The following is an 18,558-nucleotide window of genomic DNA, read 5'->3' on the forward strand; positions in this document are numbered from 1 at the left end:
CTGATAAAACCAAAAGAACCTACAGGATGGGAGAAGATATTTGCAAATGACATATCAGATAAAGGGCTAATATCCAAAATCTGTAAAGAACTTATCAAACTCAACACCCAAAGGAAAAATAATCCAGTCAAGAAACAGGCAGAGGACATGAACAGACATTTCTCCACAGAAGACATACAAATGGCCAACATACATGAGCAATTGCACTACCAGCTATTTACATGAAAGATGCAAATGTAGTGATGATCCAAAGGGGTACCTGGACTCTAATGGTTATAATAGCAACATCCACAATAGCCAAACTACGATGGAAGGAGCTCAGATGTGCACTGACGAATGGATAAATACGATGTGGTATGTACACACACACACACACACACACAGATGTCCATGGACAAATGAATGGATAAAGATGACATGGTGTGTACACACACACACACGCACGCACAAACAATGGAATACTACTCAGCCTTCAAAAAATGAAATCTTGCCATTTGCAATGATGTGGATGAAACTAGAGGATATTATAAGCGAAATAAGTCAATCAGAGAAAGACAATTATTTTTTTTTAAGATTTTATTTATTCATGAGAGACACAGGGAAAGAGAGGCAGAGACACAGGCGGAGGGAGAAGCAGGCTCCATGCAGGGAGCCGGATGTGGGACTCAATCCCAGGTCTCCAGGATCACACCCTGGGCTGAAGGTGTGTGAGCCACCCGGGCTGCCCAAGAAAGACAATTATATGATCTCACTCAAGTAGAATTTAAGAAACAAAACAGAGGATCATAGGGAAAGAGAGGGGAAAATATAAAATAAGATGAAATCAGAGAGGGAGACAAACCGTAAGAGACTCTTAATCATAGGAAACAAACTGAGAGTTGCCAGAGGGGAGGGAAGTGGGGGGACAGGGTAACTGGGTGATGGACATTAAGGAGGGCATGTGATGTGAAGAGCACTGGGTATTATATAAGACTGATGAATCACTGAGCTCTACCTTTGAAATCAGTAATACATTTTATGTTAATTAACTGAATTTAAATAAATTTTTAAAAATAAAACATTGTTCACATTATAAAAAGCATGCTAGCCAATTTGCTGCCTTTAAAACTTACCTATTAAAAAAAGCTTTCATATTAGATTTTTAAAGTAGCTACTAGTAATTTTTAAAGTTAGATGTAAATAAAATAACTCAGAAAAATAAAAAATAAAGGTATAGGAAAAGATCAGCCATCTATATGCCACCAAAAAACAAAAGCAAATATAGCGAAATATAAGCAAAAAATAGAATTCAATAGAATTCAAGGTAAAATAACACTAAATACAGCAGGGATAGTTTGTATTTTATTTTTAAAAGACAATTCACCAGAAAGATGAAATGACCACAAATTTCTATGGAGTTATTAGCAGCTATCTTCAAATTATACAAACATAATCTGAAAGATCTGAGAACTGTAGTGGAGTTTAATTTGCGTCTACTAGAGAAACTACAGGCTAAGTAAACAAAACTAAAAATATAGATGGCTAAATAACACAAATAACAAGCTCAACTGTAAAAATAAATATTAATTTTGTATATTTCAATTAAAAAAAAAATCTAGAGTTTGCAATGGTGGCAGCCCCAGTCCCCTCAAGCCCGAATTGTGGAACTTTTCTTTCCCAAACACCATTTTGAACAAATATTAAATTTTGTAGCCAATAATGAGAAACTGTGCTTTTTAAGCATCTAAAATATGCATTCATTTTTTTGAAGATTTTATTTTTAAGTAATCTCTATACCCAACATGAGGCTCAAAATCATAACCCCGAGATCATGCTTCACTGACTGAGCCAGCCAGCTATCCTAATATATGCACTTTCAACAGAAATTCTATCACTCTTTAAGAAATGAAAATTAGTTCTTAGAAGAGCAAAACAAACTTTAGGTATCATAATAGTTTGTGCCTCTTCCTTCCCCCTGCCAAACACAACTTTACCTGAAAAAATTTAACTGCTTACTTTCTCTTGTTAGGGAAAAATTAATTGAATTTATACTTATTCAATTAAAATATTATTCCTTAGTGTTTCGTTTCTTGGCAAGAATTAAACTTAATTAATTAATTAATTATTCTCTTCAGGAGAAAGTAATGAAAAAAACAGACTAAAAACACTGATCTAAAACATTCTTGGGGATGCTTAAGTGGCTCAGTGGGTTAGGTGTCCAAGTCTTGATCTCAGCTCAAGTCTTGTTCTCACAGTCATGAGTTTGAGCCCCCCTTTGGGTTCCACATTTGGTGTGGAATCTACTTAAATTTTTTTTTTCAAAAATTGAGCTATGTAGGGAAAAGAAATATGCATATTTGTTAATATTTTTAATATATGCATAAAATACCTGCTAAGGGCACACAAGAATCTGATAACTATTTTTGACTCTGAGGAAGAAAATTAAATAGTTTTCTTACACTAAGTAGTGTAATAAAAGGTTTTCATTGTATATTCTGTGCTTCTGGAATTCTGAAACATGTAATTACATAAACTACATGAAAAGCAAATAGTTTCAATTATAAAATAAGAAAAACCGCCAAAAATTTTCGGCACAGATACCAAGGTAACCTTGAAGAAAAGGGATAGTCTTTTCAACAAATGGCACTGAAAGCAGTGGATATCTATATGCAAAAACAAATGAACCCAGACCCTTCCTTCAACCATACATGAAAATTAACCTGAAACTGAGTAAAGACCTATACATAAGAGTTATAAACATAAAATACATAGAAGAAAACATAAAAAAATACTGGTGACTTTGCATTAGGAAATATTTGTAAAATGTATCAAAAGCATGATCCCTAAAAGAAAATACTGACTTCATAAAAAAAAAAAAGGACCTCATTAAAATTTAAAATCAATTCTTCAAAAGAAACCATTAACCATAACTTTTAACAAGCAAATAGTAAAGAAAATGTTTTTTAAATGGGCTCAAGATTTAGATAGACACTTTACCTAAAGAAATACATAAATGGCAAATAAGCACACGAAAAAGTAATCAAAATCATTATTCATTAGGGAAATAAATATTAAAACCACATGAGATACCACGCTACACTTAGGATGGCCATAAGCAAAAAGGACAACACAAGTATAGGTAAGAATGTAAAGAAACTGGAATGCTCAAATTATTGGTAGAAGTATAAAATGGTACAGTCACTCTGGAAAAGAATTCAGCAGTTTTTTAAAAAGTTAAACCACCCAGCAATTCAATTCCTAATTATCTACCTAAGAGAAATGAAAACAAATGTCCATACAATTCCTTATTATATGGAAATATTATTAACAGAGTTGTTCATAACAGCCAAAAACTGGAAACAATTCAAATGTCTCTCAGCTAGTGAACCGATAAACATGTGTGGCACATCCACACAATGGGCTTATATTATACTCTGCAATAACATTGATCAAAATATTGATACAAGCAACAACATGCATGAAGTTCAAAACAGGCCTAGGGAAAGGAGCCCCCCGACCAGAGAATGCACACAGTAGGATTCCATCTACAGGAAATTTCTAGAAAAGGCCAAATTATGGAGACAGAGAGCAGATGACATCCCTTACTCCTACTCAGTCTACCAGGAAACAAGCTGAGTGCACATACACGCACAATGAAAAGAATTAACAGCTAAAAGAGAACCCTCCCCCTCAATGCCCAAATTTATTCAACTGAAAGTCTAAAAAATAAACATGAGAGTTGAAATGGAAATTTTAAAGTAATTATAATTGAAGGACAAGAAGAGTACTACATATCAACCTGTGAGATTCAACCAAAGTAGTTACCAAAGAAAAATTTATAACCACAAATAAACCTGTAAGATCATAAGAAAGAATGAAAATAAATGAAGCTTTCAGTTTAAGATGCTGGATACAAGTCAATAAAATAAACCTCAAGGAATAAAAGAATAGATGAGATTAAAAGCAGAATATAAAAAAGAAAATATGAAAAATACGAAAAAAATTGATAAGACTAAATTTAAAAGACTGACATGAAAGACAAAACTTTAGCAATTATGATTTGAAATAAAAGAACAAAATTAAACTATGTAGAAGAGGAATAAAAAGGAATAAAGAATAAAATGGAATCAATTGGGAAGCTTTTAACTATAAAAAGAGATGAACAAAAAAAAAAGTCAAAACATCTGAAACCTCACATGAAATGGGCAATTTTCTAGGAAAACATGAAATTTCTAAATGGGCCAAAAAAACAGAAACTCCGAACACATTTCTCAATAGCCATTTTTTAAAAAACTTACATGATAAGAGTAAATGAAAGATTCCTCCTCCAAAGAGTCTACAGGCCAAAAGAATTCCATGAAAGAACTCTACCAAATGTTCACAGAACAGATTACTAACATTCTAAACACAATGTTGCAGAAAACAGAAATGGAAAACTACTTATTTTACAAGACCTATCACCAGGTCCATATCAAAACCAGAAGAGTACTGCATAAGAAAAGAAAACCATGTCACAGTCCCATAATGAACTCAGATGCAGAAATATCAGATTATATATATATATATATATATATATATATTAGTATACTTTAGGAAATTAAACAATGTTATTCCTATAGGTTTCATTTCAAGAATTTTAGTGGAAAAGTGAGAAAATCTAATACATAATTCTCTACATTAATAAATTTGAAGAGAAAAAATCTCAATAAATGTAGGAAAAAACACTGATAAAATCCAATACATTTTTAAAGATATAATTCACATGCCATAAGTTCTCCATTTAAACATACAAATCAGTGGTTTTAGTAGATTTACAAAGTTATGCAACCATAATCACTACCTAATTTCACATTTCATCCCCTCAAAAAGAAATCTCATTAGCAGTCACTCTTCAATTTCCCCTCTCCAGACCATCCTCTGGCAACCACCAATCTCCTTTCTGTCTCTATAGACTTGCCTGTTGTTGACATTTTATAGAAATGGAATCACCAAATGTAAGTGCCCTATGTCTGTCACTTCAGCATAATGCCTCTGAGGTTCAAAGTTCATCCATGCTGTAACATGTGTCAGTATTTCACTCCTTTTTATGGCTGAAGAATACTCTCCATCATATGGATAGACCGCATTTCATTTATCCATTGTCTGTTGATGAACATTTGAGTTGTTTCCATTTTCTGCCTATTGTGGATAATGCTGCTATGCATATTTGTGTACAAATTTTTGTATAAGTATATGTTTTCAATTTTCTTCGTCATGTACCTAGAAATGAAGATTTATTCATTTTTATGATTAATATCACTAGCAAACTAGATATAAAGTGTACAGTAAATACCACACTTGAAACGTTAGAGGTGATCCAATTAAAGCCAGGAACAAAACAAGGATCGCTTACCTTGTCTAGAGTCTAAGTATCCTAGTGTTACTATTCAACATTGTCCTAAATGTCTTAGGTGATGCAATAAGAAAAAAAAAATGACATAAAAATAACAAAAGAAAGAAGACACAAAATTAAAAAAAAATTAAAAAAAGAAGACACAAAATTGTGATTATTTGTGCATATCTACATCAAAAGTCCAAGAGAATCACATAATTGTCAGAAGTGATAAGGAAACTCAGTAAGGGGGCCAGATGAAAGATACTGGTAAAACCAACTTTCTGAAACACCACAATCTATTGAGGACTGAGTTTGCATGCAACAGAAAATCTGAGTAAATGGAACCTTATTTATATGTGGTTCACTTTCTTCTTCACTATTAAAACTCAATTCACAGATATCAACAATGTCTCTGAAATTCTCTTGAACTTTCTATCAAGGTAGCTCAACCATCACACCTGTGTTCTATGCCAAAAAGGGCTTTGATATCCAGTAGGGCACATTATCCCTAATTATTCATTTATTTTAAAGTTGTCTTGAAAATTGTTAATTTAAAAAGAATGATCATAACATAATCTGTTTAAAGAGTAAGGATAAAATTATATCAATGATATGAAAATTACCTATGATATAACTTTAAGTAGATTATAAAACATACACATACTATATACATGTATATAGTATGATCCCACTTATATGTCTCTATTTTATCTCTGCATACTGGGTTTATAGACATTTTTTCTCTCTGCTTATCTGTAGTTTTTTCCTACACTGAATACATACTATTTTATACTGAAATAGTAATGTTTTTCAGTGCTAAGGGGGTGGGTACTGGGCCAATGGTGGAGACTCAGTGGAGACTCTCCTCTCTCCTTGGCACTGCTGCCCAAGCCCAGACTCCAAGGGTGAGTCTTGGCAGTGACTCAGGGGGTAACAAATAGGGAAAAATGGATAAGGCCGTGAGAGCAATGTGTCGCTGGGAATCAGATCACCGGGTTACCACAGGTATGCGTGGAAGAGTTTGCCAAATCGAATATAGCCCCTGGGAACAGACTCTGAGGCCGCACTAGGCACTGTCAAAGATCACCTTCCCAGCATACTAGAAAGCATTCTCTGCAGGCAGATTGGTCCCTGTCAAATTATTTATAGGAGATTGGTTCACATACTCAAAATGATATGAATACTTCTAATTATATCCAAACATGCCAAATGTCAGTACAAATTACAAGGAGGGTCATGTTGCCAAATGTCCTGCCCTAACAAAGAAGAGAGAGCCGCAGCGTCAGCACACTGGTGCCTATATAGGCACAGGGACCCCGCCTGCCTTATCTCCACCAAGAACCCAGAGGTGAGTGATGGGGGCCTTGGGGCTTGAAGGACCCCCAGGGACCAGAAGAGCTGGCCTTGTGCCCCACCCATGAGCATAAAACTGCCCCCTGCCCCCGTCTGATTTTTATTTTCACAGAGCTGAGTTTCAGGCCAGGGCAATTATAATTCTGTAACTGTTTTACTGGAATGCCAGAGCTTTGCTAATAAGAGACCTGTCGTTTACAGTGTCAGCCACTTCTGAACCTGCGTTTCATCTGGAACTCGGAAGGTAAGCCTCAGCTTTTTGGATGTGTTGATGACACACGGCATTTAGGCTAATGAAGCTGGGAACAATTCCAAATTGTACACCATTTCCATGCCCCTGCTCTTACCTAAGCAGGCAGTGCTTCCAAATGACTGCTTATCAATGCTGGGAAAATGCTGCTCCAGGACACCTTCTCCTCTACACTCCCCTCACCTGAGTTCCAGGGTTGAAGGACCATTTGGGATAGAATAGATTCTGCTAGACCCGTCCAGGAGCAACAGACTATTCCAATGCCAAGCAAAGCACTTGGCAAAGCACTGACCCTTAGACATCTAACATATTTTTTAAACACCCCAGAAAAATCCTTATCAGAAAATGAAGACAACTTGTGACAACCATAATGTTTTAACTACTTTTTGATGACTCACTGTTATTTGTTTTTAGGAAGATTTATTATTGCTCATCTAAAAAGTCGCCCATGGTACACCCACAGAGTGCTAAATACGGTGCCTAATTGAGGACAGGTCCTGGCCCTTCCCCAAGTAATTTACACCTGAAAGGAAATGAAAGACTCAAACAATCTAACAGGCCAACCCTATAGAGGCGTATCTTTCAATCAGAGGACAAGGGTTTACATGTGATGAACCCTTACCTTTGTTTTTCTTTTTACTGATGGAAAGAAAAGAAGCCCGGGAATGTATGTGGGAAGAAGGGTCTTCATGCTGAAGCTCTCCTTTCTCCGCAATTAGATCTGCTAACTGGCAGTTGAAATCTCTCATGCAAAAAACAATCTGTCAAAAGAGATTCTGGAATTAAGGCAACACTAAGTCTCTTGGTAACAAGCCAAAAGGCAAAACTACCCATATTAAGAATTTATTATGGAGATCCCTGGGTGGCACAGCGGTTTGGTGCCTGTCTTTGGCCCGGGGCGCGATCCTGGAGACCCGGGATCGAATCCCACATCGGGCTCCCGGTGCATGGAGCCTGCTTCTCCCTCTGCCTGTGTCTCTGCCTCTCTCTCTGTAACTATCATAAGTAAATAAAAAAAAAAAGAATTTATTATAACGTTCTTTCAATGACCCAAGCGATTTAACACTAAGTATTAACATAAAGTAGATTTTTAAAATAACAGAAGCTTTGGAGCACCTGAGAGGCTCAATAGGTTAAGCATTCAACTCTTGATTTCGGCTCAGGTCATGATCTCAGGGTTGTGAGAGCCATCCCTTCGTCAGGCTCTGTGCCTGCTTGAGATTCTTCCCATCCTTCCCCCTCTGCTCCTCTCCCCTCAAATAAATGAATTAAAAAAATAATAACACAAGTCTTAAGAGTAAAAAAAAAAAAAGGCCATTTATAAAGGCAAAGCACATTTTTGAAAACTTTGAAAGTATCAACCTCCCTTTGCACAAGACAAACCTTCTATCCTAACGATATGACTGTCCTGATATATGGCAGATGCAAACATTATGCAGAAGGAAAAGCAGGGATGAAAGACAGGCAGCTGCTATAGAACAATCCACCAGCTATAGATATTGTTACAGTGTAGAGATTCAAACACACAGGGTTCCAGTGGCATTCTGGCCCTGAGGATCAAGAGATGTGATCTGTAAGGAAATCTGCAAAGTACTAAGAATGAAGCTCCAGTCCTAACATGCCTGACCAGTCCTCTGGCCTGTGTGAGAACACCAGTGACAGCCTGGGGGAGCACTGGCAGCCCAAGCAATGGGGGTGCAACACTGCTTTCATGTATATCCTCGCTCACAGGTATAACTTCTGGTTTCCATTTCTCCCTCTGCCCCATTTCTTCCCCAAGGCAGAATCCTCTGCTAAAGAAACCGCAGCCATGAGCGCGAGTTCAGACGCTGAGATGGCGGTTTTTGGCGAAGCCGCTCCCTTCCTCCGAAAATCCGAAAAGGAGCGGATTGAGGCCCAAAATAAGCCCTTCGATGCTAAAACATCCGTCTTTGTCGCGGAGCCCAAAGCCTCCTACGTGAAGAGCACCATACAGAGCAAGGAAGGAGGGAAAGTAACTGTGAAGACAGAAGGTGGAGCAGTAAGTAAACACAGAGAGGAAACACTCCCGTCTGTCTTTCTGGGTCTCCTCACTTGGAGGTGAAGCTCTACTTGCTGGGAAGCTCTAAGTCTCCTGCCACTATAGACACCCTTCTGGTCCATTACGGACACCCAGTTTGCACAGCAAAGGAGGTTCCCAGTGGTAACCTCAGGTCCCCCCTTCCCAGAAGCTCACAGGACTTCAACACACTAGAGTTAGCCGCCACCATATCCCTCACTCCCACTTCCCACTCTAAACCCCCAAACTTGGGGGGAATGGAAGCCAGCTTCTCTGGTCAGGAAACTATTGTTAATTTCTTAGCTAAATAATGTATTAGTAATTTCCCGTAATGAACAGCCAGGAAAAATTAAAAATTCAGCCTATTAAAATAAGAATAAAAAGATATAAACTGATAAACCTGCGACAGGGGCACGTGGGAAGAAATAAAAATCTTTTAGAAAACGTAGTATTCGGGATCCCTGGGTGGCGCAGCGGTTGGGCGCCTGCCTTTGGCCCAGGGCGCGATCCTGGAGACCCGGGATCGAGTCCCACGTTGGGCTCCCGGTGCATGGAGCCTGCTTCTCCCTCTGCCTGTGTCTCTGCCTCTCTCTCTCTCTCTCTCTCTGTGACTATCATAAATAAATAATAAAAAAAATTTTTTTAAAAATAAAAAAAATAAAAATAAATAAATAAAAAACGTAGTATTCTAGTTTGTAATAGGAGACGTATTTTCTTAGCATCAGACTCTGAAACAAATATAATTTCATGCCTTTATTTAAAGAATACTGAATAATATAATGGAAAGTGTCTGTAATGATAGTCTTATAAACAAAGCAAATAGACAAACCAACCCCACATCCCACCATTTATATGAAGTGATCTCTTGCTTTACTTGCCAGACTCTGACTGTCAGAGAGGACCAAGTCTTCCCCATGAACCCTCCGAAATATGACAAGATCGAGGACATGGCCATGATGACACACCTGCACGAGCCTGGAGTGCTGTACAACCTCAAAGAGCGTTATGCAGCCTGGATGATCTATGTGAGTGCCTTTCAGGATGTCCTTATTCTGTCTCTCTCTCTGAGTAAAGACAAGATCCACATGTTGCACTCTCTGGTTTTCTCAGACCTACTCGGGCCTCTTCTGCGTCACCGTCAACCCCTACAAGTGGCTGCCAGTGTACAACCCCGAGGTGGTGGCCGCCTACCGAGGCAAGAAGCGCCAAGAGGCCCCGCCCCACATCTTCTCCATCTCTGACAATGCCTATCAGTTCATGCTGACCGGTGAGTGAGTGACACAACTATTCACAGAAATGTGGAAACAGAACCCTTAACAAACAAACAGACTGTCTGGGCTCTGATTATAATAATACATTGTAGCCGCATGGGGCTTCACTGTTTTCAAGGAACTTCCAAGAACTACAGTATCATATATTCTTCACAGCAGTCATCCCCATGTTAGAGAGTAAAGGGAAGCTGGCTGAGTTCACTGACCTACCTGCCCAAGCTAACCCAGTTAGTAAGCAGAAGCCAGGCGGAAACAATTAACAGACCTCTGTAAACACATCTGCTGCTTTCCCACAGGTTGTAATTTCTGATTTCAACAGGAGAAAAGTTCCAATCAATGATTTTAAAATAAGCACATCCACAGCGATCAAGGAACACAGTTACCAGCTACCGCTAGAAAGCTTTGTGAATTCTTATCTTTAAACAAGCTGCCAGCCTTTAGGGTATAACCCGTGTAAATATAGAGCTACCACTTTCCTCCTGATGATTCTGAAGCTTCTTCCTACTAGAATGGAAGAAAATAAAAATACCTCTTCCTCTGAAAATATTTTTGAAATTATATCAAACTGTTATTCCTGTCTTATCAAAGCATCAAAGCATATTCCTGTCTTATCCTTTGATACGCATTATAGGCCCAAATATGGCATTAAAACCTTTTATCTTCACACACCAAATGTAGTGCCTTTGGAGATATTTAAAACTCCAGAGTTTCCTGTTGTTCCATAGAGTTTTGGAAACTGAAAGGGTTTTGTTCTTTTTTAGTTTTCATTTGCTTGTTCTGCTGCCCTTGTTTTTAAATCGTCTGTTGAAGAAGGGAGAAGAGAAAGGAATAAAATAGGAATCTTCCATTACAAATTGGCCAGCAATTCTATGAGGATTTCATGCTAGTAAACTGTTCTTTGGTTGTTAGCAGAAGCTAGCTACCTTCCAGAAATTATCCAAAGGCTGGCTCATTTTGGAGGGTTTAAGACTCAGCAGCTGCACTTACCCTGCTATGTATACCACTGCCCCTACCAACGTTTCCCATCCCCAAGCTTTGGGGCTGCTCCAAATTCACAGTTACATAGGGCTCCCAAACATGACTTCTACATAAAACCACACAAAACTGCAGCATTTGACCTGGTTAATGTTATTTTGGCACTGCCAAAAGAGACTAAAACATTGTTCTCTTACTGGTGCTCCCATGAGATGTGATATGATCTCATAGTTTTTCTGCTACTAGAAAAAAAAATCAATTTGAGTGTCTTCTAAAATCTGTGTCCACTGCTCTGAAGAGAACTCTGAAGTTCTCTAAAGTCTACACCTACATCAAAATAACATCCAGATTTGTATCTATTTCTCCAGTATTTTTAGATATGAGAATTTATTCAAATTGGAGATCTAACATATCAGAAAATTGGTATAAATCCAATGTTATCAGTCATATAACTAGTGACAACGTCTGTTTTTATCATTTAGAAATGTACATCAAGTTAAAAGGAACAGAAGACTAACTGAACACATTCACAATTCCATATCCCTTCCCTATTTAGTGTTACCAGCAGTCACATTAGTCCTATCAAGACCTGGCAGGAGGCTAGGTAGCAGAAAAATATAGAAAGTAGAAATCAGAAGACCTGAATACATTTGACCTTAACAAGCTATATAATTATTATTCAAAAAGTCACTGATTCCTCTCTGGGTCCTAGCTTCTTTATCTGTTTGTTAATTGAAAGAGTTTGGCCTCAGTAATTTCTAAGATTCCTCATGACTTCAAAATTCTATCATTCTTACTGAAGTATTGATAAATGAAATTATAAAATGCTTGGGATTTTCTTTAAAATAATCCAGAGAGAGGGCAGCCCGGGAGGCTCAGCGGTTTAGCACCACCTTCAGCCCAGGGCCTGATCCTGGAGACCTGGGATCCAGTCCCACATTGGGCTCCCTGCATGGAGCCTGCTTCTCCCTCTACCTGTGTCTCTGCCTTTCTCTCTTTCTCTCTCTCTCTCTCTCTCTCTCTCTGTTTCTCACGACTAAATAAATAAAAAATATTTAAAAAAAAAAGTCCAGGGAGAATGGGACAGGAAGGAGTATAGAGGATATAAAATTGGCCAAGTGATAACAATTGTTGAAACTGTAGGATGGGGACATGGGTGGCTCTCTGTAATTGTCTCTCTGTGATACCTGTTTGAAATTTCTCATCACAAAGTCTTGAATAAGATACAAAAGGAAAACAGATGATAGCTTGCCTCTCATTTTCACAAATTTTGCACCAAGAGCCAAGCGCTCCTTGGGGACTAACCACCAAACCAAAATCATAGGTGACATCTTCAGAATGTCAGAAGAACAGCTGTGTTTGATCTAAATGGATTCAATAATCTTTATATTGAATGTTCTTTCTTTTGACTGGGGGTCTTGATTTCTCTTCCACAGATCGTGAGAACCAGTCCATCCTGATCACGTATGTGATTATTCCCTTATCTGATTTGTGGTGTTTGTCATAGACATGGACAATGTGAGCTGCAGTCATTTTGATCTCTTCTCTTCTCTGACAGAGGAGAATCTGGTGCCGGGAAGACCGTGAACACCAAGCGTGTCATCCAGTACTTTGCAACAATTGCGGTCACTGGAGAGAAGAAGAAGGAAGAAGCTACTTCTGGCAAGATGCAGGTAAGTTTGGGGTCAGACTCAAGACTCTCAGGCTCTCAGGAAGTCTGGAGCCCCAGAGGTAAGGACTGCTCTTGCCTTTGCAGGGGACCCTTGAAGATCAGATCATCAGTGCCAACCCCCTACTGGAGGCCTTTGGCAATGCCAAGACTGTGAGGAATGACAACTCCTCTCGCTTTGTAAGTCTCCTGGTCACAGAAGGATCTTCTCAGCCCTTACATGCCAGAGATAGCGTGTCTGAATTATTTCTATTGCATCTTTCTGTGTGCTTCAACTTTTTAATACTTAATAATCTTTCTCTTTTCAAGGGTAAATTCATTAGAATCCACTTTGGTACCACAGGGAAACTGGCTTCTGCAGATATTGAAACATGTGAGTAACAGGTCCACCAAAAATCAAAACAGAGAGAAAAATGATTTCATTTGCAGAGCTGTTCAGGAACACCTGGTACGCTCTGAGCCTGCTGCCAGTATTGCCCATAAGGTAATGCCAGACTTATCGAAATGCTCCATCGACCTCTGCAGATTGATGGTTCTGGAATACATTCCTGAGATTCCTGCCACAGAAGTAACTTTGATATTTTTTTCCAAGAGACACGCTAGGGCTACTTCTGGGTTCCTATGAATTACCTATAGTTTTACAATACATCTCTGTGATTTGCTCTTCATTTGAGCTTTGGTAGGTGTTTCTAAATAGCCACTCACCATGAAGTCTCAGATAACATGAGGAAGGAGAAGATATTACAGATCGATTATAATACAGGGTCACAGGACCCCCTTATTAAAAGTTTACTTTTACTAGATCAGACGGGCTTCAGTCTCTGCTCTCAGGTGGTGAGGAACTTGGGTAGTTGCTATAAGTATTTGGAATTCCAGTATGCAGCACCAAGATGACCAATCATTAGGGAGAAATCTCATCGGAGTCTAACGTAATGCTCACAGTTTTAGCAAAAACACTGAGGTTCACTTAATATTTCAGCAACATTAGGACACCTGGGTGGCTCAGTCAGTTCAGCATCTGACTCTTGATTTCAGCTCAGATCATGCCCTCAGGGTTGTGAGATTGAGACCAGCATCAGGCTCCACACTGGGTGTGGAACTTGCTTAAGATTCTCTCCCCATCTCCCTTAGCCTCTGTAACCTCCCCAATCTCCCCACCCACCCAAAAATATATATGTATTTATTTTCAGCAGCATTTTTTCCCCTAATTTAATACCTATTTCTATTTTCAGATCTTCTAGAAAAGTCTAGAGTTACTTTCCAGCTGAAGGCAGAAAGAAGCTACCATATTTTTTATCAGATCACTTCCAATAAGAAGCCAGATCTGATTGGTAAGAAAGAACTTAAATTCACAGATGAACATTAATATTTTTTGTTAACAACTTCTAATATAAAATGTATACCTTGAATTGTATGTACTCAGAAATGCTCCTGATCACCACCAATCCATATGACTATGCCTTCGTCAGCCAAGGGGAGATCACAGTCCCCAGCATTGATGACCAAGAGGAGCTGATGGCTACAGATGTAAGTCACATACACATACACACACTGTAAAAAAAAATTCGTTATGTGTGGGAACAGCCCACTGTAGGTGGACACAGTCAGTATAGGATACAGTATAAATTCTTTAAAATAAATTAATCTCTTCTGCCCTAAACCTTTGTCCTGTCATGTCTCCTGGCAGAGTGCCATTGACATCCTGGGCTTCACTCCTGAAGAGAAAGTCTCCATCTACAAGCTCACGGGGGCCGTGATGCATTATGGGAACATGAAGTTCAAGCAGAAGCAGCGGGAGGAGCAGGCCGAGCCAGATGGCACCGAAGGTTACCAGATGAATCTCCTTCTGGAGAATACAGCAGGAAAAAAAAAAAAAAAAGAAGCCTATTCTAAACTCACATCTCCATTATAGCTGAACTTCTGAAGGGCATATACATATTTACACACTGCACATTTTCCTCACTCCTTTTTCTCCCTTGCGTCTCCAAACCTCCATCATTTTTAAACAACCCAAATAAGTTAAAATGACCTAATAGGCACTTATAAAAATATATCTAAAAAAACACAACTAGAGTCAGATGAGAGAGAGAGAGAGAGAGAGAGAGAGATGGCATAGCACTCCTGCTCTGCCATGGCAATGGTGGCTAAGTACGAAAGACTACTTAGCATATTAGCTATTTCCGCAGTAGCTCAGTAAACTAGTGGCTGGAGATACAGGATCTGCCCAACACAGAGCTGAGGGTGAAGGATGTCCCTAGACATCTGTGCGCATGTGTGCGTTGTGTAGGCACTCTAGGCAGTCAGATAAAATAAGAACTGAGAAAGAAAAATCATGTATTCCGTATGTGGAACATACAGGACCTACCAAGGAAGCTAAAGTTATCTGCTCCTTGAAGCCTTTCCCGACCACCCCAGCTTGACATATTCTCTCCCTCCTCTAAACTTTTCAGCAGTTACTGTGGTTCCTGACCTGTGACATTTATATTACAGTCCTTAGCAGAATTTCAGAAAGAGACTCTGTAGGGGGCACACAGTGATATTTAGTATCCACATTGAAATTTAGTATCTAAACTGGGAGGAGCAAAACTGAAATAAGGATCTAAATATTCAGACCTTTATCTCTCTATAACAGCAAATATTAAGATTTATCATTTCCTTCCAACCACACCTAATATGTCTGCCTTAAGAGCAGGCACTGTGGCTTTTGTCTTACATAAAGTGTCATCATAAACACTGGACATATGTTAATTGTTGATGAATTTCTCATAAACTACTAGCAATCATATGTTAATTGTTGATGAATTTCTCATAAACTACTAGCAATAAGTCTCCAAAGGCCAGCATAAGTGACCATTTATTAGCAAGTATGTGCTCTAATGCACAGGGAACCTATTCTGACTTTCTATAGAATTACTTAAAACTTATTTAAATAATAAAGAAAATGGATTGGAAAAAAATAGACAATTAGGTTAAAAGGGATTTCCACCATTAAACATTTCTTAAATTGTGTCTCTGCAGTCGCTGACAAGGCAGCCTACCTCCAGAACCTGAACTCTGCTGACCTGCTCAAAGCCCTCTGCTACCCCAGGGTCAAGGTCGGCAACGAGTATGTCACCAAAGGCCAGACTGTGCAGCAGGTGAGTGCACGACCTCAATGAATGACACACATCCTAGGCCTTCTCAGCATGTCTTTGGTACGTCAACAATCACCACTCTGTCCATGAAGGTGTACAATGCGGTGGGCGCTCTGGCCAAGGCCGTCTACGAGAAGATGTTCCTGTGGATGGTCACCCGCATCAACCAGCAGCTGGACACCAAGCAGCCCAGGCAGTACTTCATCGGGGTCCTGGACATCGCTGGCTTTGAGATCTTTGATGTGAGTTGTCTTCATATTAATAAAAAGAGAGAGAAAAACAGAGTGGATTCTGATATACAGGTATTCCTGTACATGTACAAATCCACATTGCTTCCTCCAACACTGCACCCAGAACAGGAGTTACCTCCCAAATACATAGGCAATAACAGAAATGTAATGATAACCATAACGGGTATTTGTGGAAGTGTCAGTATATTTCTGGCACTACACTAAGCACTTTGAAATGTTACCTCATTTAATCTTTGAAACAACTCACTCAAGGGTAACTAATACTACTACTAATTACATGTGGAGAAACAGATGCAGGAAAATCAAAACTCTTGCTAAAGAGCCATTTAAGGCACAGCCATTTAAGGCAAAGCCAGGACAGGAACCCAGATGCTTAGGGCATCTCCCATGGAGGAAAAGCACACAGAAAGGTCATAGTCTCTCCTGTTCCAGGTCCATCTGACACCTACTATTTCACCTCCAGGCCATCAGCTGCATCATGTGTAAAATGCAGGTGTAAGTTATTACAAAGACTCTTTCAGATCATCAATTACTATACCACATCTGGTCCCTACTTTCACAGACCTGGCAAAGGGAATTTGCCAAATGTCTGATATGAAGAGGAGAAAATTTTGCCTATTATTCCATTTGCACATCAACTAAAAGGTCTTAGGATAAGCTTTCCTTATAATGAGACAGCCAAAAGTGAAAATGTGAACTTTATCCTGAATTGGAAGAATGGGATGGTCAAAAAAAAGTGAAGCTTTCCAATAAATTACTTTCACCCTTAAATTTAAACTATAACTCATGGGACTATGATTGTACTTTTAATATATGTTATTGCTTATGCAGTCTAGAGCTGGGAAGGAGGTAGATCCTACCAGAAGTGTTGCTGTATAACTGCCACCAGTGCCTTTAAATAATGCCCAGAATTCATGATAAATGCTGTTGTCAAAAAATGATCATTTTTTTCCCTTGGGACTTCTAAAAGAACAATAATTAGTTTAAATTTTTTTTCATTACTGTATTCCATTTTTTTCAATAACAGAATTTTTCAGTAATCAATTTTACTGCTAAAAAATCCATTTAATGTTGAAGATTTCATTTTATGCAGTTCAACAGCCTGGAGCAGCTGTGCATCAACTTCACCAATGAGAAACTGCAACAATTTTTCAACCACCACATGTTCGTGCTGGAGCAGGAGGAGTATAAGAAGGAGGGTATTGAGTGGACCTTCATCGACTTCGGGATGGACCTAGCTGCCTGCATTGAGCTTATCGAGAAGGTCTGTTTGACTCTTTGATTTCTTTTGTTTTGTTGTGTTGTGTTTTAAGTAGGCTCCATGCCCAGTGTGGAGCCCAATGTGGGGCTTGTACTCATGATCCTGAGATCAAGACCTGAGCTGAAATCAGGAGTCAGACACATAACTGACTGAGCTGCACAGGCGCCCCCGTCCATTGGACTTCTAAAGAAAGGCAAATTGCAAGGATAACTTTCCCAAGTGTCTGAAGCAATTCTAGAAAGTATCACTGTCACCCTGGAGGGGTATCAGAACAAACAGAATTACTGTTTAGAACTTCCTCTTCTACATAAGAAGGAGCAGAGCTTTTAATTTCATTCTGTCCTAAAGTTTTGTTCTAACAGCAATTCAAACCTGATTTTAAAACTTGATTGAGACGATTTGCTCCACCAGAACTACCTCACTAGTTTTGAATCTATCTCCATTAAGATCCAAGACGTCAACAACATAAATAAGTCTTTTTTTCTAAATAAAAATTAGTACACATATAATCCAGCTAGGGACCTATATATATGAAAGATAATCTGTTTGGAAGTCAAGAAGTCTAATTGCTTATGCTTTTCCATAATCCACCTTTAAGGAGATTAAATACAGAAAATGTTTTAAAAATAAGGTTAAGATTATTTTTATTATATAATTACCACATATAAACATCAAGTTAAGCCCGTAAATCCTCTTCAAAACAAAATAAAACAGTGACAATAGATTAATTCATTAAATAGGCAAAATGCGTGAAAATATAGAACATTTTAACAAACTGCCCACACACGCTGTGCTGACATTTGGAGTTTGTACTCTGCTATTCTTTTAACTGAAAATGTTGCTATGGATTGAATAGGACAAGGAATGGTGGAAAAGTCACTCCAGTGATGATAAAAGGGTTTCTTTGTGAGCTATGACCCTAGTTTATTTTATATACATATTTTACTTGGCAGTTCTAATAATTCAGTAAGAGACAGCCACCACATCTGCATCTTTTCGGAAA

General features: G+C 38.6%; 1 protein-coding gene across 3 annotated transcripts in view; it reads left to right on the forward strand.

Annotated features, from left to right (window-relative positions):
* Positions 1 to 6,835: 6,835 nt before the first annotated feature.
* Positions 6,836 to 18,558, forward strand: part of LOC129497313 (myosin-8) — a 29,201-nt gene continuing 17,478 nt past the window's right edge. Inside the window, exons 1-14 of one of the 3 annotated variants that reach the window (XM_055306130.1) lie at positions 6,836 to 6,950; positions 8,741 to 8,976; positions 9,876 to 10,019; positions 10,105 to 10,261; positions 12,677 to 12,704; positions 12,799 to 12,913; positions 12,997 to 13,089; positions 13,219 to 13,282; positions 14,142 to 14,240; positions 14,333 to 14,436; positions 14,597 to 14,735; positions 15,928 to 16,046; positions 16,136 to 16,285; positions 17,388 to 17,558. In XM_055306130.1, coding sequence (XP_055162105.1) covers positions 8,767 to 8,976; positions 9,876 to 10,019; positions 10,105 to 10,261; positions 12,677 to 12,704; positions 12,799 to 12,913; positions 12,997 to 13,089; positions 13,219 to 13,282; positions 14,142 to 14,240; positions 14,333 to 14,436; positions 14,597 to 14,735; positions 15,928 to 16,046; positions 16,136 to 16,285; positions 17,388 to 17,558 — 1,593 coding nt within the window. In that variant the 5' untranslated portion in view covers positions 6,836 to 6,950; positions 8,741 to 8,766. Of the gene's footprint in view, positions 6,951 to 8,736; positions 8,977 to 9,875; positions 10,020 to 10,104; positions 10,262 to 12,676; positions 12,705 to 12,798; positions 12,914 to 12,996; positions 13,090 to 13,218; positions 13,283 to 14,141; positions 14,241 to 14,332; positions 14,437 to 14,596; positions 14,736 to 15,927; positions 16,047 to 16,135; positions 16,286 to 17,387; positions 17,559 to 18,558 lie in introns of all 3 variants that reach the window. The other 2 variants (XM_055306129.1, XM_055306132.1) reach the window with 2 other exon arrangements.

This window comes from Nyctereutes procyonoides, unplaced genomic scaffold (genome assembly GCF_905146905.1).
Source record: "Nyctereutes procyonoides isolate TBG_1078 unplaced genomic scaffold, NYPRO_anot_genome, whole genome shotgun sequence".
Classification (NCBI taxonomy): domain Eukaryota; kingdom Metazoa; phylum Chordata; class Mammalia; order Carnivora; family Canidae; genus Nyctereutes; species Nyctereutes procyonoides.